This window comes from Neovison vison, chromosome 8 (genome assembly GCF_020171115.1).
Source record: "Neovison vison isolate M4711 chromosome 8, ASM_NN_V1, whole genome shotgun sequence".
Taxonomy (NCBI): Eukaryota; Metazoa; Chordata; class Mammalia; order Carnivora; family Mustelidae; genus Neogale; species Neogale vison.
This window is the reverse complement of record NC_058098.1, coordinates 76,612,603-76,636,477: the sequence shown is the minus strand read 5'-3', so window position 1 is coordinate 76,636,477 and position 23,875 is coordinate 76,612,603. Positions and strand designations below refer to the sequence as shown.

Below are 23,875 nucleotides of genomic sequence, written 5' to 3'. Positions count from 1 at the left end.
TGTTTTTACTAATTAAATCTTTGTGAAAATTCTGTGAAGAAAACAGGTCTAGACTATACCTGGGATCTAAACCACCTGGCTTAGGGACCATATTATACATAGTCTAAAAAATAAGAATTAGCATTTTTTATTAAAATTGTGTATAAGGAAATTTTCTTTTGATCTGAAAAATATTCAGGACAATTTGGGAAGTGATATTATTTGAAAATGGTTTTACTGGGTGTTTGCTGCATCTATTATACAGGAATTAAAACGAATAAAATACTACTAAGCAATATCTTTGATTTACAATGAACTTAAAATCTGATACAACATAATAAAGTAAAAAGAAATGCAGAATTATTTTCAAGGGTCTACTGGCTATTGGAAACTTATTTTCTACTTATTAAGTGAACATAAAATACGTACTCTGTAGGAACAACTGCTTTGTTTAAATAGCGGCTCCAATAGCTCTCTTGGATTAGGGCCTTTATAATCCTTTTCTTCTTCCTATGAAAGAACTAGGATTTAATACTTACAATTATCTAGAATTTCACCCAACTCTGCTGTCTGGGTATTAACTCATTGTTCAAATCACAAATGCTTTGAAATAAAAGGGGAAAAATAGTCAAAACTTTTAAAAAGGTACTATGGTTTGCCACTTCTTTCAAAAGAATTGAAGTATAAAATAAGGAGCCATATAATCTTTCATTCTTTCTTCTCTTAAAAAAAAAGGTTTCTGAATATCAGTTTCCTGAACAATTCTTATGAAACTATTTCAGAAGTTTTAAATATTTGCATCTGAACAAATTCTTAGAAAAGTTGAATCTTGTAGAAAGTATAGAAAAGTTTTAAGGTACATCCCAGTTTCCTATATATTTTTACATTTCAGACTTGAATGCCATATGCATATGCAGATGATTGTGCACATATGTATTTGCATCTTAATAAAATTTAAAACAAAATGAACAGAGCTATCTTTCACAGATTTCAAATCTGAACAAAACCTAGGAAAGCACTCACTGAGTTTATAGTATTTCTCTTTCACAGACTGTGAAAGTATTACATAAATAGCTCAATAAATTTATTGAGTGGAAGAACTGAGTTTCAAATTTGTTCAAGATTCCACAGCTAACTGTAGCCTATACCTCAGCCTCCTGGCTCCTAGGCTGGTGTCCTTTTCATTTTACCATGCTGACTCTCCTGTTTCATCTTGAAAGAAGTCATTGCCTTGAAGGATGGATAAGAGGCAGTTAGGGCAGTTCTGGGAGGAAGAAACGGGCATGAGCTAAGGTAGGGAAAAAGCATAGGTACCTATAGATTTGTTGTTAGAAATTCTTTATAAAAAATGTCACAATTTTATTTAAAAATTATATCCTGTTTCAAACCCTCATTTCTATTAAAGAAAGCAAGAGTGGAATTAGATTTTCTTTAAAACTATGAATAGTTGGTTGCCAATTTCCCAAGTTGAACTGAAGAATCAAAGAATTCAAGAACAATAAAAGTGAATACTACTTGTATGATAAACAGGGTTACTAAGAAACTTGTCATTCAGTTTTACTTTAAAATATGTGTTTGCAATGTTTTAAATATGCATCTTCGGTGACAGAAATTATTTATATATTTATAAAAAGTTACCTCATCCCCATTTGTCACAAGGGGCAGAATGCATTTATATTTTTCTTTATGTGTAGTTGTCATGATGACATAATTATCTTCTTTATACAAAACTCCAGTAGTAGGCTAGAATAGAACAAAAAATACAGGGTTTTTTTTTTTTGTTAAGTTGTATTACAGTGAATAAACTACAGTCTTAGGTCAAAGTAATTCATCACGTCAAGAGAAGATTTTTAAGGGGGAAATATTCCACATATTATTTAAGATCAAAATGAGGATGATACACTATAACAGAGAAAAAAAATGAATGAAAATGAAACTTGGAATATAAAGAAGAAAGTAGTAATGCAACAGACTGAAGTTAAAATAGGGATTAAACAGCATTAACAGGCGGGGAACTTGGGTGGCATAGTGGGTTTAGCGTCTGGCTCTTGGTCTCAGCTCAGCGTGGTTAAGATCAAGCCCTGCATGGGCTTCATGCTCTGCTTGGGTTTCTCTTTCTCTCCGTCTGCACCCCTATTCCCCTAAAGCTCTCTTTCAAATAATAAATAAATCTTCAAAAAAATGCATTAAGAGGCAATGAATGTTTACTGATACATCATTACTACACTGAATACTTAGTACACCTATTAAAAATTACCACCTATATGTGAGAACCAACAGCACTTTACAAATGTACTCTCAATTCTGTTGGAAAGGACACTTGGACATAATAGTGGTGCATAGTTTTTCATATGTGGGTAAATTACTTTTAAAAGAAAAATCTCCAGGGGGGCCTGGGGAACTCAATAGGTTAAGCCTCTGCCTTTGGATCAGGTCATGATCCTAGGGTCCTGAAATGGAGTCTGCGTTGGGACTTCCTGCTTGGTGGCGAGTCTGTTTCTCCCTCTCTGTCTCCGTCTGCCTCTCTCCCAGGCTTGTGCACACGCGCTCTCTCTCTCTCACAAATAAATAAATAAAATCTTTTTTTAAAAAAAAAAAAAAAAAGAAAAGAAAAGAAAAAGAAAACTCAATCTTCTGTTCTGACTTAACTTTTTTTTTAGTATATATCCTGGGTCAGCAAACTGTTTTTTGTTTTTTTTTTTTTTTTTTAGTATATGTGCTGCCGAAGCGAGCACAGCAAACTCTTTCTGTAAAGGGACAGGCAGTAAATATTTTAGGCTTTGTGGGCCATATGATCTCTGTTTCAACTACCCAACTATCAATTGTAGTAAGACATTGTATAAGCAATAGGAAAATGAACAGGTATGGCTGTGTCCAGAAAAAACTTTATTTATAAAAATAGATGGCTGGCCAACACAAAGGTGTAGTTTGCCAATTCCTGGTAGGTATCAACGAAACTATTCAAACTTTCACAATATAAAACCAAACAAATTCACAAGTCAAACAGGAACCAATGTAATTCAAATGAACATTTCAATTAATATAACTCACATTATTTAACCAAAAAGAAATCTTTCCTTTGTGATAGTAGATGTGTCACTAAGACAGAGTTTTTTATGTTCTGTGATATGTGTTCTGTGATAATTCAACTCAACTTCTCATCTTACCATAGTGTGAAGCCACTATACCATATGGCTATCCCTCATGAAGAACGAACCACTCTTATTAAGTAACTCTTCTTTTCTCAGTTTAACATGAAGGACTCATAACCTTAATAAAACAAGTACTACTTGATCCAATGTTATCTCACACACAAATGCAAATTAGAGCAATGTTTTTCTAAGACAATAAAACAAAACAAAAAATAATAGTAAATATAAGCTATATTAGCTATATTGAAGTTTTAAATCCTTAACATTTTTAACACATCAATCTTCAAGACAGGCTTTCTACCTATTTTCAGAAAAGGAAACTGAAACCCAGAGATTCAATAATTTGTACAAGACAGGACACCTGGGTGGCTTAGTCAGCTTAGATCCTCCCTGCTCAGCATGGAGCCCGCTCCTCCCTCAGCCTCTACTGCTCCCCCTGCTGCGCACGCTCTCTCTCTCTTTCAAATAAATAAAATCTTTTTTTTCTTTAAAGATTTTATTTATTTATTTGACGACAGAGATCACAAGTAGGCAGAGAGGCAGGCAGAGAAAGGAGGAAGCAGGCTCCCTGCTGAGCAGAGAGCCTGATGCGGGGCTTGATTCCAGGACCCCGGGATCATGACCTGAGCCAAAGGCAGAGGCTTTAACCCACTGAGCCACCCAGGTGCCCCATAAAAAGAAAAATCTTAAAAAAAAAGAAATTTATACAAGGTAACACAGCTAGTAAGTACCACAGTACAGAGATGAACCCAGTCAGACTGGTTCCATATTCTGTGTGCTCTTAACTGTTTTAACATATTTGAATCAGTTTGTTAACATTTTTTTTAGATAACTATATAGGCTCCTGGATTATGATGAAGGATCCTTTCATTTAAAAGACCATTGTAAATGAAGAGGGGAACCAAAGAGATTTGAAAGTGAGAGTTGCAAAACCAAATTTATGAAAAAGGGATCCTTAGAACCATTTATTCAGTTGTGCCAACAAATTGCTATAAGATGTAACATTTACAATGGTTTTCCACATTTTTCAAATAGATGCAGAATGTATGCAAAGTTGTTAAAATCATGACTCACACTTGCTTAGCAATGGCTGGCCTGAAGCCTTGCCATATCATTCCTGTACGGTAGTGAAGGCAACCAGCAGCATATGACTTAAGTGTATTTACCTCTATTTGTGAACTACCTGCAACTCTAATGTTCAGAATTGAATTCCACAGCAATACTGATTTACTAAAACATTCAGCACAATGCCAACAACAGAAAAACAACTGCTTGCTTGGAACCACAGCAAAGACAGTAAGACAATCTTTTCTTTGTAATAAAAACCACTCTTGGGGCTTTATGTCCATATGTTAAGAAATTCATTCCTCTTGGAAAAGGACTTCAGCAACCTCCATTTTGACCTCAAACTTTCTAGTTGGGTGTTTGCTTCCAGCTTGTCTCTTGGCTCAGACTAGAAGATCCAAGGGGCAAAACATCCTCTGATGGGAAGATCAACTACCCCCCCAACCAAAAAGGACTATCTGAGCCAGCAAGACGTCTGCCTTCCCATGACTGACTCTAAGACAAGGTTTGATTTGACTTTCTTTTCTTTTCTTTCTTTTTTTTTTTTTTTAAGATTTTATTTATTTATTTGACAGGGAGAGATATCACAAGTAGGCAGAGAGGCAGGCAGAGAGAAAGAGGAGGAAGCAGGCTCCCTGCTAAGCAGAGAGCCCGATGCGGGGCTCGATCCCAGGACCCTGGGATCATGACCTGAGCTGAAGGAAGAGGCTTCAACCCACTGAGCCACCCAGGCGCCCCTGATTTGACTTTCAATGCCTCCCTGAACAGACCCATGCCACCTATGCCCCATATATTTCATATATAAACATATATATTTTTAGCACTTTGGAAACAGTCTTTGAATTGCCAGTCTGCTGTCTTTTCAGTGCTGGCCTCATTGAAATAAATCCTTTCTTGTTTCACCATCATTCATTTCTCTGAGTTTGGATTTTGTCAGCTGTGAGTGGCAGAACCTCGTTCTGTTTGGAATCCCCAGGCCTCAGTGCTTCTGCTTGCCTGTGTCCCAGCTATATTCTGTCTACTGTTTTTAAGGTCTAGGTAAGGGGTAATAAGAAATAAAAGCCATCACTTGTTTGAAGATGCAAAGATTTGTCTTTCATTAGTTTTGTAAGGGTTGCTTTCCTCTTCAATAAAACGGATCAAGGAGCAATTCCTCTGTCTGAAAACTGCTGAAATAGTGAGTTACTTATTGTGATCACGAACTAAAAATTTTAACAAATTTTACCCTCTTTTTCAGAACAGAAATTACTGGGAAAAAGTTAACCTCTTCTGATTTTCTAAGTTAAAAAAATTTTTTTTGACCTGCTACTAAAAATGTTTTCTTTTGATTTAGTAAAACAGTTCCTTAGGAAAATGAAATATAATGAATTCTGAATGTATAGAATTGCAGATAGTGTAAAAAAGTTGTTCCATATAACACCTTAATGTATTTTCCATGTAAGAGGTCTTATTAGTGATTTGATAAAAATCAGATATTAATATAATGAAACTAATCCAAGGGGGCATGGTACTTTAAGGTTAAAAAACTTAAAAAATATGTTGGCGGGAGAGAAATTCCTAATGTTTGACAGGAGTCTGGAAGAATTAAGATAGAGGATGAGAGACAAAAGAGAGAAGCTATAAAATAAACTCAGTGGTACAACTTCTCAGCATATATAAACATGTTTGGGAAAAGAAACAGACATGCTTGGAATTATGGAGTTGGTTACCATTCTTCCCAAGCATAGTGTTTGGGTAATTTTCTTTTCTTTCTTTTTTTTTTTTTTTTAATTAAAGTAGGCTCAGAGCCCAATGCAGGGCCTGAACTCATGACCCCGAGATCAAGATCTGAGCTGCGATCCAGAGTTGGAGGCTTAACTGACTAAGCTACCCAGGTACCCCATAGGAAATTTTTGAGTGGGAATACACTTCCAAGAGAAATAAAGACAAAACTGGACTTATTCTGTGGTTTTTACTTTGGTGAAATCTGTGAACTCTGTGAAGTAATGAAGAATTGAATAGTTTAATGACACAGATGGTATTTCAGAAGAAAAATATATACACACAAAAAAACTGAATGCTAAAAACCAGTAAAAAAGGAATATCATAGTCATTAACTAGTTAACAAAAACATTAAAAATATACACAGCTTTGGTGCTTAATAATTTTTCTAAGTAAATTTGAAAGAAAGATTATAAAGATTATATATTGTTTTGATATATCTGAATGGGGAGATGAGTACAGAAGAATTTTAAGACTAAAAAATAAAGTTCACATCTTCTAATCTAGTCTCTTCCAATTTCAGATAGTAGAAAGATAAAGGCCCTTATTCTCGTTCATACAGCTGCTTAGTTATTTATGTCCAACCAAATGGCTCATAAAAGAAAATGACAGTGCCAGGTGAGGAGGGCTGTAATGTCAATTACATGAAGTAGGGAAGGAAAGCCTTAAGATTAAATAGTACTAAAACAAAACCCAAAGGCCAATGATAAAAGACTCTTACGGTTTATTTTTACATGAGGGCCACAGATATTTTGCCAACTCAGAGAAAAAGGTCTCTAGATTTTCCTCAAAATAACTTAAAAAAATTTTTTTTAAAGATTTTATTTATTTGTTAGAAAATGGTGGGGCACAAGCAGGGGGAACAGCAGGCAGAGGAAGTAGCAGGCTCCCTGCTGAGCAAGGAGCCCAATGGGGATGTGGGACTCAATCCCAGGACCCCAAGATCTTGACCTGAGCTGAAGGTGGACACTTAAATGATGAGCCACCCTGGCGTCTCTCAAAATAACTTAAAAAAAAAAAAAAAGAAAAAAACACTTCAGAGGTGTCCATCTTAGCTTACGTTACACTGCCAAAGAGAATTAAAAAAATTAAAATTCAAAATAACATTGACAGACATATGGAAGGTTGGTACCGGATACATGGAAGACAGATACATGGAAGGTTGGTACCTCTTTTTTTTTTTTTTTTTTTCCCCATAACCTCTTTTAAGCCAGCAAACCCCAGTGCCAGAAAGAAACAGAATAACATTTGGTAGTAACCTCTAAAAAGGCCAGTTTTAGTTATCCATTTAAAAGTCAGGAAGTTTTCAGGGCTGCCTATCAGCATGTAATTTTTAAATTAAAAAAACAAAAACAAGGGCGCCTGGGTGGCTCAGTGGGTTAAGCCGCTGCCTTCGGCTCAGGTCATGATCTCAGGGTCCTGGGATCGAGTCCTGCATCGGGCTCTCTGCTCAGCAGGGAGCCTGCTTCCCCTTCTCTCTCTCTGCCTGCCTCTCTGCCTACTTGTGATATCTCTCCCTGTCAAATAAATAAATAAAATCTTTAAAAAAAAAAAAAAGAACAAAAACAAAAACAAAAACAGGGCTCCTGTGTGGCTCAGTCAGTTAAGTGTCTGACTTCAGCTCAGGTCAAGATCTTGGGGTCCTGGGAGTCCCAGGTTGGGCTCCCTGCTCAGTCTGGAGTCTACTTGTCCCTCTGCCTCTCTGTCTGCCTCCCCTTGCTTGTGCTCTCTCTGCCTCTCTTGCAAATTGATACAATCTTTTTTTTTTTTAAGATTTTATTTATTTATTTGACAGACAGAGATCACAAGTAGGCAGAGAGAGAGAGAGGAGGAAGCAGGCTCCCTGCTGAGCAGAGAGCCCGATGCGGAACTCGATCCCAGGACCCTGGGATCAAGACCTGAGCTGAAGGCAGAGGCTTTAACCCACTGAGCCACCCAGGCGCCCCCAAATTGATAAAATCTTAAAAAAAAAAAACCAAAAAACCCGACAGGTACAAGAGTAAATTTAATGACCACATTCTGTAACACTTCCCATGTTTATTCTGTGTGGTCTTTTGAAAGGACAATAGAAATTGGATTAAATTATTCTCACTTCAAGACTGCTAAAGTTATATCTCACTTACAACAAGCTTTTATATAAGTATTTTATTTTTTAAAAGATTTTATTTGTTTATTTGAGAGACAGAGAGAGAGAGAGCACAGCAGTGGGGAGGGGCAGAGTGAGAGGGAAAAGCAGACTGCCCACTAAGCAGGGAACCCGACTTGGGATTTCATACCAGGATGCTGGGATCATGACCCCAGCTGAAGGAAGACACTTAACCGACTGAGCCATCTAGGCACCCTCTAAGTATTTTAATACAATAATATTTCATGGCATTAATACAAAAATAAACCTGGCTCCTCAGATAAATATTTATTTAGATAAATATTCTTTTCAGGAGAACTGAAAAGAAGAGGGATGGAGAAACAGAAGAGTGTGAAATACTTGCAAAAAACTACCATTTGTAAATGGAAAGCTGTTGTAACCATAACATCCATTGTCCTGGTAAATCTTGCTTTGACATCATGCTATCACTTACTCTTGTTTCAACGAATTAGTAATAGAACAGTATAGTAATAGAACAAAACGGTCATCCCAAGTGGAATGATTGCAGGTAACTGGAACAAGAATTTTAAAAAAGCTTTTGTATGTTCCAAGACTTCAATTTGAAATAAATAAATTAATTACTACACGGTAAGCATCTTAAAAGCACATTTTTTTTTTTAAATTGGCCTATAGTGGTAGGAAGACTTTAAAGCAGAGTAATCCCTAAAGACAGAAGGATCGCACATTTTTGTTACTGTGAGGTTATAAAAATGTTCATCTCTAGGAAAACTGATCACGGAATTTCAAATTCTGGAGTGTTAAATAACAGTCGTAATACACCAGCGCTGTACTGCTTATTCTGAGTAGAATGTAGATGTCAATACATTTCAAAGGCCAAACAGCCCTCTCGGAAACAACCCTGAAGGAGAAAGAGCTGTGAGAATGTACATATGCACGAGTGTGTATACGAGACAGAAGTAACCAGTACGAGAGGGAACTCTTATCTGCAGTACCATCGGTTTTGCAGGGAAGGTGGAACTACTGAAGGAGAGAAGGCGGCTGGTGGAGGAAGAACTGCAGCTGACTTTCTAAAGAGAAGATAAATACCTGTGTCTGACGTGATTCTAAGAAAGCTTCTTCCACGGGGTGGGAGTGTTGGTAAGCACTGTCTAATGAGCCATATTGAAAAGGGGCAGAGCAGGTGACCGCTGGATCCTCAGTGCTTAGCATGGAGGGCAAAACCACATAATGTGTTCGCTAAACACTTGCTGTATGAATGAATGAATGAATGCGAGGCAAATGAACCTTTGGATTAGGGAAGGAGGCATTCGCCTGCAGAGGTGGTTCTGGAGAAGAAAAGCGCAGGTACCGAGGGAAGGGCCAAACCCTAGTGCTAGGAGGGACAGAGATGGCTACAGGATTCGCGAGGGCACTGACCAGAGAGAACTCGGTGCCGGGCCAGTTGACTCGGAAAGGGATGTCATCGCTGAGCTGGGGGAGCGCTCGGCCGCCACCGGACGCCTCTAGGAGGCCGCAGAGGACCAATAACACCGGCCCGCCTGCGACCAGACTACGCGCGCCGCCTCCTCCTTCCTCCATCCTCCGCTGCCGATTTCTCCAGCCGCCGCAACAACCTCCTCTTCCCATAGAGGAGAGAAGGGGGAGGAGGAGGAGGAGGCGGCGGGACTTCTAAGCACCCAGGCAGCCCGGGGCCCAACCGCCGCCACGTCTCCTTCCGGAGAGCCGGGCAACCCCACCTCCGCCCCCTTGGGCCTCCCGCCACCGTTTCCGGGGCAGGCGCATATCAACATCCGGGTCCACCAAGCCGCCCGCCTACGGAAGCCGGGACGCCGGTCGGCGGTCTCGGGGTCGGGGGAGGGGAGAAATCGAACATTGCGACCTGCGGGAGGCTGACTCCGAAAACCTGGCCTGAGTCCAGGCTTTTCCGCGGAGGCGTGAGGCACGGAGAGTGGGTGAGTCCGGGAGGCGGCGGCCGCTTCCGCCTGCCTCCCTCGCGGCTCTCCAGCGGGTAGGCGGTGTCTTGGCTCTCCCTGGAGCTGGAAGAAGAGCGTGAACTCGGCGGGTGTAGTCATTAGATGCCAGAATTGGAGGTGGCGATGAGAAGTGGCGGTGTTCCTGACTTAGCTACCCTCCAGCTGCTTTTCTTTTTCCTTTTCTCCGCACGTAGCATCTGTACACTTCATTTTTCCCGCTTGAAGCTTCTCTCCGCCTTTTCTCCTGCGGGTTGTGGTCATCTAAGTTCCTTGCAGCCACTGACAAACCCAGGGCCGTTTGCTCAGTCTCTGCAGCGCTAGCTTAGGGGATACCGGATCTGAGGAATCCTGTCGTAGCCCAGTGTAAGAATCCTGTGATTCTCTGAGGTTGTTGTGGACAGAGACTCCTCGTGGAGAAGGCAGCTAGACCTCACAGCCCCTGCGTTTTCACCAGTGCGGCTTCTCCTTCCTCCCACAGTTGACATTCACCTTATGAAATGAAGTTGACATTTATGGAATGGAGATGACATTTCAACTTATGAAGCTGTTAAGTTTCCGTATGTGAGGTTCGGGGCCAGGCGAATGTGAAGTTATGAATTCACCTGAGGTTAAGACATGTCTGATTGCGTTCAAAATAAGACAAAAAGTTTTAAATTCCCCTCTCTTTTAAAAATGCCATTGTTTTCATTTCCAGTATAATGGGTTATACAGTGGCAGCCATGGAGCACCTAAAATTTTCTTTCTGGATGTGGGTAAAGCTGGACTCTCCCCTCATTCCTCGAATTTGAACCAAATCAAAAAGCAGGAGGGGCAGGCTTATTTTTCATCTTAAAAGTTTCCTCCCCCTCCATATTCTATTATTTATTTATTTATATTCAGCGTAACAGTATTCATTGTTTTTGCACCACACCCAGTGCTCCATGCAATCCGTGCCCTCTCTAATACCCACCACCTGGTTCCCCCAACCTCCCACCCCTCGCCCCTTCAAAACCCTCAGATTGTTTTTCAGAGTCCATAGTCTCTCATGGTTCACCTCCCCTTCCAATTTCCCTCAACTCCCTTCTCCTCTCTATCACCCCTTGTCCTCCATGCTATTTGTTATGCTCCACAAATAAGTGAAGCCATATGATAATTGACTCTCTCTGCTTGACTTATTTCACTCAGCATAATCTCTTCCAGTGCTGTCCATGTTGCTGCAAAAGTTGGGTATTCATCCTTTCTGATGGAGGCATAATACTCTATAGTGTATATGGAAAAAGTTTCCTTTTTTAAAAAATATAAGGAATCCACAGTTTCAAAGAAAATTACTTTGGTCCAGCTTTGAGGTGCTGTTTATTAATTTGTTTAGTACTTTTTTTTTAATTTTTAAAAGATTTTATTTATTTATTTGACAGAGAGAGATCACAAGCAGGCAGAGACAGAGAGAGAGGAGGAAGCAGGCTCCCTGCTAAGCAGAGAGCCCGATGCGGGACTCGATCCCAGGACGCTGAGATCATGACCTGAGCCAAAGGCAGCGTCTTAACCCACTGAGCCACCCAGGCGCCCCTAATTTGTTTAGTACTTATTAGTGCTTTATTTGTGCCAGACCAGTAGGTTTGGTAAAATGGTAAATAAATGTGTCTCCGCCTTTTGTCCCTCTTGGTCTAGAAGGCAGATTACACAAATAATTGCAACCTATTGTGGTAATAAAATAGTAATTAACATTCACTTAGCATTTATTGTGTACTAGACATCAATCTAAATACTCTATATATTTATGAAGCAGGTACTATATATTATAGAGTAGAGGGATGTAAAAGGGGAGATAGAAAAAAGGAGGTGAGGAACTCAAGGGTTGCTCGAAAGGCTTTCCAAGAGAGGTGACTTTAGACCTGGGGTTTTAAGGATTTGTAGGAAGGAGTTCAAGCAGATGGAGAAGTGCATTTCAAGCATAATTTTTTTTAAAGGTTTTATTTATTTATGACAGAGAGAGGTAGCAAGAGAGGGAACATAAGCACAGGGGAGCTGGAGAGGGAGAAGCAGGCTTCCCACCAAGCAGAGAGCCAGATCCGGGGCTTGATCCCAGATGCTGGGACCATGATCTGAGCCAAAGGCAGATGCCCAACGACTGAACCACCTAGGCGACCCTCAAGCATAACTCTTCTTCTTTTTTTTTTTTTTAAAGATTTTATTCATTTATTTGACAGAGAGATCACAAGTAGGCAGAGAGGCAGGCAGAGAGAGAGAGGAGGAAGCAGGCTCCCTGTTGAGCAGAGAGCCCGATGCGGGACTCGATCCCAGAACCCTGAGATCATGACCTGAGCCGAAGGCAGCGGCTTAACCCACTGAGCCACCCAGGCGCCCCAAGCATAACTCTTCTTGATGGCCCATTAGGACTTTTTGGTATAGTCAGAGGACAGGATAAAATGGAGTCATCAGTCACCTGGGTGGCTCAGTGGGTTAAAGCCTCTGCTTTCGGCTCAGGTCATGATCCCAGAGTCTTGGGATTGAGCCCTGCATCAGGCTCTCTGCTCAGCAGGGAGCCTGCTTCCCCCTCTTTCTCTGCCTGCCTCTCTGCCTACTTGTGATCTCTCTGTGTCAAATAAATAAATAAAATCTTTTAAAAAAATTGGAGTCATCAGCAGGAGATTGGTACTTCAGAGGGACAGAGGCAGTCAGTTCAGGGAAGGTTGCATATAGAGCATATTCTGTGCAGAAGTGTTTGAGCTTTATCCAATAAGTCCCAATTGTTGCAGACTTTTTGCATCGGAATTATCTGATGTGACCCCTGTTTCTCAAGTATACAAAGATTAATTCCAAACGGATTAAAGATTTAAGTGAATCACACACAGAAAAAAAGAAAAAATTACAAGAAAATTTAGGGGTATAATTAATCTTTGCAACTGAAATGGAAAATACTTGTCTCATCAAAGAAAAAGACATATTTGAGTAAATAAAAATGAAAAGTACTTGCAAGGTGCTAGTTTAGTATCTGGGGATTATAATAATGGAATCTGGTTCAATAGAGCTTGTGTTCAAATAAGAGCTTCAATAAAAAATAAATAACATACTTTCTGGTACTGGCAAATACTGCTTAGAAACTTGGGTTATACGAAAGAGAAGACCTTTGAGATGTGCTGCTTAGGCAGATGATCAGAGTAAGCCTCTGTGATGAAGTAACACTTGAGTGGTAACTTGAAATGATGAAGAAGGTGGCGCACGAAATTTTCCAGGAGGAGGTCTTGAGGCAAGGATGAGTGTGGTGTGTTGGACTGACAGAAAGAAGGCCTGTGGGGCTAGAGTGTAAGAGATGATGTTTGAGAGGCAGGAAGAGGACACAGACCTGTAAGCAGGAGAGTGTTAGGGCCTGATGCACATTCATGAGGATCATTAAGACTGTTGTGTGGAAAATTGATTATAGGGGATGTTATGGACTGAATTGTGTTCCCCTAAAGGATATGGTGAAGTTCTAACCCCTGGAACCTTGTGAGTGTGAATTTATTTGGACATAGGGCCTTTGCAGATGTGATCAAGTTAGGATGAGGTCATATTGAATTAGGGTGGGTCCTTATCGGCCATACCACGATGGTCTGTGTGAACAGTCATTTCCCCATGTATGTATGTTTCTTTGGTCTAAGCTTGAATATGCCAGGATGGCTTGGCAGAAGCTAGGGGTCTTCTCTCCCTTTAAAGTCAGAAAGTGTTCATTCATGAAACAAGTATCTGCTGAGCACTTATTACATGCCAGCAGGGTTTTCAGAGCACACAGTGCTTCGCTCTCCTGGTACCTCTCTTAGAGAGACCCCAGGTTTGTGTGGCCGCTTGATTGCTGTTAGTTGTCTGTGGTTGATGCAAAACCGTCTGTAACCAGGTGGGTAACTTGTTTGCCTATAGGTGATCACTGGGTCCTGGGCATCTGAATGTCTTTCCTGGAGCTGGTCCATTGTTGAATGATACCAGCCTCTCATTCAGTCAGGAAGCGTTTTCTTCCCTCTCTGAGAAAACAGTCCTGCACAGATTCTCATGGTGACACCATGATTTTAAGATCCAGCTTCTCCTTATGGGCAGCTCTTTGGATTTACAGAGCTGGGAAAGGCCTATTTTAAGTGAATGAAAAAAACATGAGCCTAAGACTTATTGAGATCAAAAGTAATTTGGTTTGATGGGGTGCCTGGGTGGCTCAGTTAGTTGGGGGTCTGCCTTGTCTCAGGTCATGATCCTGGGGTCCTGGGATTGAATCGCTCTGCAGAAACTCTGCTTCTCCCTACCACTCCCCTTGCTTGTGCTCTCTGAATCTCTGTCAAATAAATAAATAAATAAAAATCTTAAAAAAAAAAAGGTAATTTGGTTTGAGTACAAGAAGGGAGTTTGGGAATGACATAAGGAGTTTAAAATGTGAAGGGGTGACATTTCACTGTAGTGGGAAAGGATTTTTTTTTTTTAAAGATTTTATTTATTTATTTGACAGAGATCACAAGCAGGAAGAGAGGCAGGTAAAGAGAGAGGGGGGAAGCAGGCTCCCTGCCAAGCAGAGAGCCCAGCTTGGGCCCGATCCCAGGCCCCTGAGATCATGACCTGAGCCTAAGGCAGAGGCCTAAGCCACTGAGCCACCCAGGTGCCCCTAGGATGTTTTAATTAATAAATGATACGAGTATAATTTGCTGTCCATTTATAAGAAAACCAACGAGATGCCCTCTTCATAAAATACACAAAAACTAAATTGTAAATGAGTTAAATATATATATCTATGTGAAGAGATGAGGAGAATATTTGTGTAACCGGAATAGAGATGACATTTCTTAGTAAGATAGGCAGTCCAGATACTATAAAAGGGAAAGCTGGACCTGCTTTAATAAATGTTTTAAAATTAGTAGTTTCTGTTAAAATTAAAAACGTGTAAAACTCTGGCCTAGTGATTTCACTTTTTGGACTTGCCCTGATACATAAGAATGTGGGTACAAAGATACTCATTGTGTCATGATCTGTAGCAGCAAAAAATCCCCTCTGGATATCTGATTTTTCAACAGTTAGGCTATGCCTGAATAAAGAATTAGGTACAAACTCTGTGCAACTGAATTATAAATTGGTTAGGAGCAGAGACTTAGGAGTTAGGCCAGTTAGGTTCTGATCCCAGCCCTACCACCTAACCACATGTCTGACATTGGGAACCTTACTTAACCTCTTTAGAGCTCAGTTCTTTTTCTTTTTCTTTTCCTTTTTCTTTCTTTCTTTTTTTTTTTTTTTTAAGATTTTACTTATTTATTTATTTGACAGAGAGAGAGAGAGATCACAAGTAGTCATAGAGGCAGGCAGAGAGGGGTCGGGGGAGGGAAGCAGGCTCCCCGCCGAGCAGGGAGCCTGATGGGGGCTTGATCCCAGGACGGGGAGATCATGACCCTAGCTGAAGGCAGAGGCCTAACCCACTGAGCCACCCAGGTGCCCCAGTTCTTATTTTTCAAATGGAGAAAATAACAAGTGGTAATATGTAAGAACTAATGATGATTCAATTTCTTTATTCTATTCATGTACCAGATGTTGAGTCCAGGCACTATTTTAAGCACTTAAAAGATAAAAACTTATTTAATTGATTTAGGCTCATAGTCTAAAAGGTAGGTTTTATTGTTTTCCCCATTTTACTGCTGAGGAAACAGACACAAGTTAATACAATATTGTAGTATAATTCACACAAACATAAAGTTAATATATTTATGCCACACTATAAAATATGCCTGAATAAAACTGTAAAAAAATATTTTTAGTTGAAATTTTTATGACTCACAAATGAGAACTAAACAGTTGGGCTTTAAGTTAAAAGTTACCCCAAATCTCTTTATTATTTCTCATTTATTTTTATTTATTTATTTATTTTTAAAGATTTTATTTACTTATTTGACAGAGACACAGTGAGAGAGGGAGCACAAGCAGGGGGAGTGGGAAAGGGAAAAGCAGGCTTCTGGAGAAGCAGGGAGCCTGAAGTGGGGCCTGATTTCAGGACTCTGGATCATGACCTGAGCCTAAAGCAGACACTTAAAGACTGAGCCACCGAGGTTTCCCTTGTTTCTCATTTATACACAGAAAGGGCAAAACCACTAAAAACAAAGCTATTTGCTCAACTGAACAGCTGGTGTGCAGTCTGAGGTTGTATAGCACTAATTACCCCAGAGGCTGCCTAGGAACATAATTGTCCTTTTCTCTTTATTTCCAGTACTGATTTTTTTCCCCTCCAGTTCCTCCTTTGAATATAATTTACTCTACAGTAATAAAAAAGAAGACATAAGAGAACTGAGATGCACATTTTGGGAAAAATAAAGGAAAGTAAAAGCTTTGGGCCTTCACATGTTTTTGGTTGAAATATAACACAAACACAGGTGACAGAATGCCAGCAAATATACAGGTGCACATGTGAATATTGTACGTGTCTCTTAGGCACAGGGGGAAAAAGGAGAGTGGACGTTTGATTTCAAACCAAGCTAACATGATTCTTTTTTTTAAACCCATGCTTAGTATCTTTAAGTTTTTGCAAAGAATTTTCTACAAGAATGAATTTTTAAAACCCAAGTATACCACAACACCAGTGTAAAACAAAACATATGCTGGAAAGAATTTTCCAAACCTAAGAAAATAATCAAATCCAAATGTGGCATTGTACAAGACCACTGGCCTGGATGTTGAAAAAAGTCAGTGACTAAGAAAAGGAGACTCCTTTATAACCCAAGATGTATACTACTTTGGGTCTTGGAAAAATAACAATGATTTCAATTTTTACATTTTATTTACCTTTTTCCCTTTCAGGGTCCAAAGTTCATGCCTTGCATTTGATTGTTGTCTTAAAGTCTCCTTTAAATTGTAACAATCCCCATTTGCCATTTATTTTAAGGCTCACTATTATTTTTTAGTACTACTAAGAAAGTAACTGCTGCCAGTTAAAGTTATGACATGCCAGTGAGTATGAGATGCCTCTCAATTTCAGAAGTCATGACATTAATATATTAATGAAGTATGGCAGATTGCCAGAGGCCATCACCACGGTAAGCAATGGAACTGGATATCAGACTACAAGCAGTCTGGCTCCTGAACCCATTCTTTTGGTCACTACTCAATGTTGTCATTTTTTAATTCCAGTGTAGTTAATGTATGGTTATATTTGTTTCAGGTGTACAGTAGTTGACCCTCCCTCCTTTTTAAGATTTATTTATTTTAAAGAGAGAGTGTGTGTGTGTGTTCATATGAGTGGGAGGAGAGGTAGATGGAGTGAGAGAGAATATCAAACAGACTTCGTGCTGCATGCAAAGCCTGAAGCAGGGCTCATTCCCAAGACCTGGCGATCATGACCTGGGTGGAAACCAAGAGTCGGTTGTTTAACTGACTCAGCCACCTAGGCACCCCTGCAGGTGCTCTTTTTTAATGGATGCAGTGCCTTCATGAATTTCTTTTAGGATAGCATTTACAAATTTTAAACATTTATCTTCAGTTCACAGAAACAGCTATATTTCCTTCAGGTCAGCTGTTTATTTTCACACTTTTTTCTTGTGCTTTTGATTTTCTTTAAAAAAAAAAATAGTGATTATTGAGCATGGTGTCAATTATTGGGCCTCACTTTGGGGTCCATGGATGAAATGCAGGAAGAGAACTGCTCTTTCATCTCCCTCTAGCCTATGTCCACATAAGGAAGGTTTTGTTAGGGATTATGAAGATCCTTAACGCTCTCACGGTAGATTGTTAAATTAAGAGAAACAAGTGTAGTTTTAGCTAGAAACCAACACTGTTGCTTATAGACTTTCTGTTTGTAAAGGAATGGGGTATGAGGTTTGGGTTGGCTGTTCATATACATCTTTTAATCATCCTAATTTTATTTATTTATCTATTATTTTAAATCATCCTGCTTTTAATCCTACAGACCCCTCTTGCTTTCTCTTCTCGTTGTTTCCAGGTATGGTACTTTTCCAGGCTCTGCTGGCAGGAATGTCTTCTCCATGGGTGTAGCCTTCTTGTAGGTGTGTGCATGTTTGTTTTAGACTGCAGTTTTTTTTCTTTTTCTTTTTTTTTTTTAAAATTTTTTAAAGATTTTATTTGTTTATTTGACAGAGATCACAAGTAGACAGAGAGGCAGGCAGAGAGAGAGAGAGGGAAGCAGGCTCCCCGCTGAGCAGAGAGCCCGATGCGGGACTCGATCCCAGGACCCTGAAATCACGACCCGAGCCGAAGGCAGCGGCTTAACCCACTGAGCCACCCAGGCGCCCCTGCAGTTTTTTTTCTGCACTGGCTTAAACCCCAAAGTAGTCCCATCTGTTTTCTCTCTTCTAGAATGAATGAATGCATTTTAGTGGAATTTTGGTAGGAAGTAGAGGAAAACGATTGCCCTTAGTTTGTCTTATACAGAGTAGATAATTCATAAATATTTGTTGAATAAATCAGTTAATGCTGTTGAGAAAATTGGGCAAAGCATATTTTGTTTAAATTTTTTAGAATTATGACTGTAGGGTATGGGTAATTTAATGAATCCTTTTTCTTTTTTCATCCTTTTTAATTTATCCTATTTCAGGAAAGAATCTCATTGAGGTTAAAACTTACAAGCAGAGGTATAAAATGAGAAAGCTCCTTTTTCTCACAATTCTTTTTTAAATTAAGACCCTTAATTCCATTTGTTTCTTTTTAGTGTTTAGCACAATGTTTGGTATATTTTAAGTATTCAATAAATGATAGTTATTATTTTTATGTTTAACTTAAACTCTTTTTAAAAAATTTATTTATTTATTTATTTGACAGAGGGAGAGAGATCACAACTAGGCAGAGAGGCAGGCGGGTGTTGGGGGGGAAGCAGGCTCCCCGCTGAGCAGAGAGCCCGATGTGGGGCTCAATCCCAGGACCCTGGGATCATGACCTGAGCCGAAGGCAGAAGCTTTAACCCACTAAGCCACCCAGGTGCCCCTAAACTCTTTGTCTCTCATTTTCATCATCTAAGAAAATGGGAATTAATATATGTATCAACAGAATAGATTTTGGTATATATACTGTTTGTTACATAAGGTTATTATTCTTTGATCTGTGAACAGCTACTTATTTTTTTCCATGAGGCTTTCTCTGATCTTATTAGTTTGAACTAATAATTTGTAGTTCTGTATCCTGTTTGTATTTTTTGTCACAGCCTTTATGCTAAATAACATTGATTTGCTTGGTTATATGTCTTTCCACTAAATGTGGTTCTTGATAACTGGGTACTCTTTTTTTCTTGGTAGTCTTAGTGCATAGTTACTGCTTGACACAAATCACAAGTCCCTCATTTTTGCTGGGTCTTAATGGATGAGGAGGATGGGGTGACTGGAACATGGGGTGGGGTACGTTAGTGGGAAGTGAAATGTGTGATAAGTATGCTGACACCATATTATAAATAGTTGAATACCAAGTTAAAGAAATTGAAATTTGTTTTGTATGCTGTGGGAGGTGTTTTTGATTATTGACCAGCTTAGTTCCATATTTTAGAAACATAACTCTCATTGCAGAGTAGAAAATGTATTAGAAAGAAGAAAAGAGATTGGTGGTAAGAAAAATATGTAAAAAACTCTGGCTTTTGCGGCGCTTCAGTGGCTCAGTGGGTTAAGTGGCTGTCCTGGGATCGAGCCCCGCATCAAGCTCTCTGCTAAGCAGAGAGCCTGCTTCTCCCTCTCCCTCTGCCTTATGCTCTGTGTACTTGTGCTCTTTATCTCTCTGTTGAATAAATAATAAAAATCTTTAAAAAATAAAAACAAAACTCTGACTCTTGCTATATTTCAAGTTTCCCATTTTAGCTGAGAAATCTTCCAGCTCATACTTGAAGGATAGTTTTTATCATCATGTAATATTTCAAGCCACATCACAGATAGGCTCCAGCTTTTCCCTGCTAACTGTTCTTTGACTTATTAAGAAATGTTATATAAAATTTTAAGTAAAATAAAGGCTAAAATTTTGTATATTGGGAAAATATCATTCATTTTCAGAGCACCTGGGTGACTCAGTGGGTTAAAGCCTCTGCCTTCAGCTCTGGTTATGATCCCAGGGTCCTGGGATCAAGCCCCGGCATCAGGCTCTCTGCTTAGCAGGGACCCTCCTTCCCCATCTCTCTCTCTACCTGCCTCTCTGCCTACTTGCGATCTCTCTCTCTCTGTCAAATAAATAAATAAAATCTTTTTAAAAAAAGAAAATATCATTCATTTTCTCTAGAAGCTTGTTAATTGATGAGTATCTTAAACCTGTTTGTTGTATTTTCTGTTCAAGTAATTGTTCAACATTTAATGTGTGTCATGTGGGATAAAGTTTTCTTCTTGGGAAAAGAGATGAATTCTGCTTTTAGTATGCCAAGTTTCAGGTGCTTGTGTAGCTCAATAAGGTATATGAGATACCTTACATATAAGACATAGAGTCATATAGAATTTGAGGAAGATTGGAAGTTTTCTCAATAAAGATGGTGATTGAAACCTAGGACTTGGTGAGTTTGTGTATCTGATTAAAAAATCTAAGATGTAAAAAAAAAAAATCCAAGATGTAAGTAAATACAACGAAATGTTCTACTCTTTTGGACTTAGTGAAATGAGATTCTTGCTTACTAGTCTGGTGTATCAGAATTGTAAAGGATGAAACAGAGATCTTTGGGTTAAATCAGGAAAGAGTCATTGGTGACTGAAGAGTACACTGACTCCTTGAGTACAGCAAGAGCCAAGGTAGATTGGAGGGGCATTAAAAGGAGCTGATAGGGCAATAGAGAACATTGTAGTTTAAAAATTCTGTGAAGGACTGCAGCCAATTAAGCCGACTGTGCTCTTTGTCTATGAGGGCCCAGTGTGCCATAGCTGCAAACAGTAGCCTCCTCAGTAGTGTATGCAACCTGTTGATTGTATGGGTTGCCCTAAGGGACCTTGGAGACAACCCTTTTTGGTGGATGCTGGGGTCTGACCTCATGGCTATCTCCAATTTAGGCTGCAGACAGGTATGCGGGGTGCCTTTGGAAAGCCCCAGGGCACAGTAGTGAGGGTCCACATTGGCCAAGTCATCATGTCCATCCGTACCAAGCTGCAGAACAAGGAGCATGTGATTGAGGCCCTACACAGGACCAAGTTCAGGTTCCCTGGCCGCCAGAAGATCCACATCTCCAAGACTTCTTTACTTTACTTTACTTTTCTTTTCTTTACTTCTTTCTTTACTTCTTTACTTCTTTACTGGGGCTTTACTAAGTTCAATGCAGACGAATTTGAAGACGTGATGGCTGAAAAGTGGCTTATCCCAGATGGCTGTGGGGTCAAATACATCCCTAACCATGGTCCCTTGGACAAATGGAGGGCTCTGCACTCATGAGAATCTTGGCACTACCCCTTCCCATCATATTCATGTCCACAAATAAATCCAACTTTCTGTAAAAAAAAAAAAAAATTCTGTGAAGGATAGTAAAGTAGGAAGAATAAAAGAAATTACAGGGGTAAGTGGTGGTTTTTTCCAGTTACAGAATGTATGTTTATTTGTTGTCAAACTTTTTATAAAGACAAGAAGGCTTAGTATGATTAAATGAAACCACCAAGAGATTAGTGCTGAATATATAATGTTTTAGAAGGGAAAATGAACCTTAAGTAGAATGAAAAAACCCGGAGATTCAATAAGGCTTATTTTCATCATATAATTTTGACATACAGAAGAATAATTTTAGTAGTTGTCTCTTGAGAAGTTAAAATTCTTTGAAAAGTAGCCACAGGATTAAAAAAAATCATCCCACTAATCTTTGAGTTTCTAATATATGCTTAGGGTGAATTTATTTTAAGGCTTTAGAATGCATAAAAACAGATTGTTGAGAGTTGAATAAATACATAGAAAATATAGTCACAGTATCTTTGGTGAGAAAAGATAAGCATAATTGGAATATTTGGTATGTAGATTTTTAACAGGATGTGATGAGAGAGAATTTTAAGTGCATCCATCATTTGACTGACTTTGAAAGAATCAGGGATGACAAATTATAGGAGTATGATGCATCGATAGTTACAACTGTTCCAAAGTTATAATTTAAAGCTATGTATCCATGGAAAAGAGAAAACTAATATAATGGAACGAAATGTTGACTATAAAATGTTTGAAAATTTATAATAGACCAAATATGGTTCTTAAAGTACAGGCATGATTGTAATCATTATGAATCTCAAAGAGATGCTAAACACATGTACTCTGAATATATAATGTAAACCAATACTAGGTAATAGTTTTTATTATGTCAGGTATTCCATAATGCTTTACATATGTTAAAATTAAATGAGCACCTTCAAGATGTAAAATAATACACATTTCAGGTACTTTATTAGTAGAAAGTGAAAAAAAATCCTTTTTAAGATGAAATGTATATCCTGTAGACAATGGCTAAATTTTTTAACTCCATCTTAAAGAAACGAGTCATGTTCATTCTTTAAGATATTCAGAGTTGACACCACAAACCTTTGTTTCCCTAACTGGAAGCCTTTTATGTATGGAGGCTGTATCTAAATGGACTTAATATTTGTGGTAGATCAAAAAGTGACTATGTTTTCCTGGGAGTGGGAAAGGGAAACGTAATAGTGGCCTGCAGTAAGAGTGTAAAGATCTACTTTAAAAAAACCCCACTTAATCTTAAAAAAAAAAAACAAACAAAAAAAAAACCCCACTTCATTAGAGATCTATATTAAAAGTTTCTTTTCTTGAGGCGCCTGGGTGGCTCAGTGGGTTAAAGCCTCTGCCTTTGGCTCAGGTCATGATCCCAGGGTCCTGGGATTGAGCACCACATCGGGCTCTCTGCTCAGCAGGGAGCCTGCTTCCTCTCTCTCTCTGCCTGCCTCTCTGCCTGCTTGTGATCTCTGTCTGTCAAATAAATAAATAAATAAATCTTAAAAAAAAAAAGCTTCTTTTCTCAATGCAGGGTTTACACTCATACTTTCTCTGAATTCCTGAAATTTGAATCTTAACTAGTAGTTGTACTCTGAGGAATGAGTCTTGAGTTTTGTGTGTGTGATTAGGGAGGAATGAGAAAAGATGCTTTCAAAGTGAGATCCAAGGACTGTAGAGAGAGACAGTTTTGCTGACAGGATCTAGGTAACTTGATATCTGTCATGATTCCTTCTAGCTGGGAGGCTTCAAACCCTAGCTTCTCTCTAATAAAGTACTGTTTAACTTTTCCATTTTAGTCCTGTTTCTCCCCATCCCAGTGAATATCCCTGTTTCTGGGCTTTGGAATATGGCTTCCATATAAATGCTTATGGTACACCATATGTGATATGTCACATTTTTCTAGTCTAATTGTAACTGAAAGCCTGGAAAGACATATAAATGGGGATCCCAGAGTTATCTCTTGCCCTTTATATTTTGTAGCAATTATATATTAAATGATAAAAGAATCACTTTGGGGAATTCCAAACTCCTTTGGACTTAGGTTTGTTTGTAAAATGAAAGGCTATATTTCTGAATTCACCTACATGATTCTGAGCTATGGAATGTGAATCTTGGATTGGCTCATTGTATTTGTGGGAATCAATATACATCTATCAAAACTAACTCTAACATCTTTTTTTTTAAAGGTTTTATTTATTTATTTGTCAGAGAGAGAGGGAGAGAGAGTGCGAGCACAGGCAGACAGAGGCAGAGGGAGAAGCAGGCTCCCCGCCAAGCAAGGAGCCCGATGTGGGACTCGATCCCAGAACACTGGGATCATGACCCGAGCCGAAGGCAGCTGCCCAACCAACTGAGCCACCCAGGCGTCCCTAACTCTAACATCTTTATGTAACAAGCTACATACTATTTCCTTATGCAAAAGTTAATTTTGTTTACCTCCTGAAAAAAAGATGGTGGATAGTGAAGATGGTGAAGTTCAGGTGGGT

General features: G+C 39.1%; 2 protein-coding genes and 1 non-coding gene across 5 annotated transcripts in view; 2 read left to right on the top strand and 1 right to left on the bottom strand.

Moving 5' to 3' along the window:
- Nucleotides 1–9,814, bottom strand: part of ERLEC1 (endoplasmic reticulum lectin 1) — a 33,823-nt gene extending 24,009 nt beyond the window's left edge. Inside the window, exons 1-3 of one of the 2 annotated variants that reach the window (XM_044263948.1) lie at nucleotides 9,481–9,814; nucleotides 1,618–1,722; nucleotides 409–489 (exon numbers count right to left, since the gene is read on the bottom strand). In XM_044263948.1, the coding sequence (XP_044119883.1) occupies nucleotides 409–489; nucleotides 1,618–1,722; nucleotides 9,481–9,690 (396 nt within the window). In that variant the 5' untranslated portion in view covers nucleotides 9,691–9,814. The remainder of the gene's footprint in view (nucleotides 1–408; nucleotides 490–1,617; nucleotides 1,723–9,480) is intronic. The other variant, XM_044263947.1, reaches the window with a different exon arrangement.
- A 56-nt stretch (nucleotides 9,815–9,870) lies between these two features.
- ASB3 (ankyrin repeat and SOCS box containing 3) overlaps nucleotides 9,871–23,875 on the top strand; it is a 110,299-nt gene continuing 96,294 nt past the window's right edge. For both annotated transcript variants that reach the window (XM_044263941.1, XM_044263940.1), the window contains exon 1: nucleotides 9,871–10,016. The gene's annotated coding sequence lies outside the window, so the exon portion shown is untranslated. The remainder of the gene's footprint in view (nucleotides 10,017–23,875) is intronic.
- Nucleotides 20,784–20,917, top strand: LOC122916665. Its single transcript, XR_006386285.1, has one exon. It is a non-coding gene; the product is annotated as a small nucleolar RNA SNORA70 (small nucleolar RNA).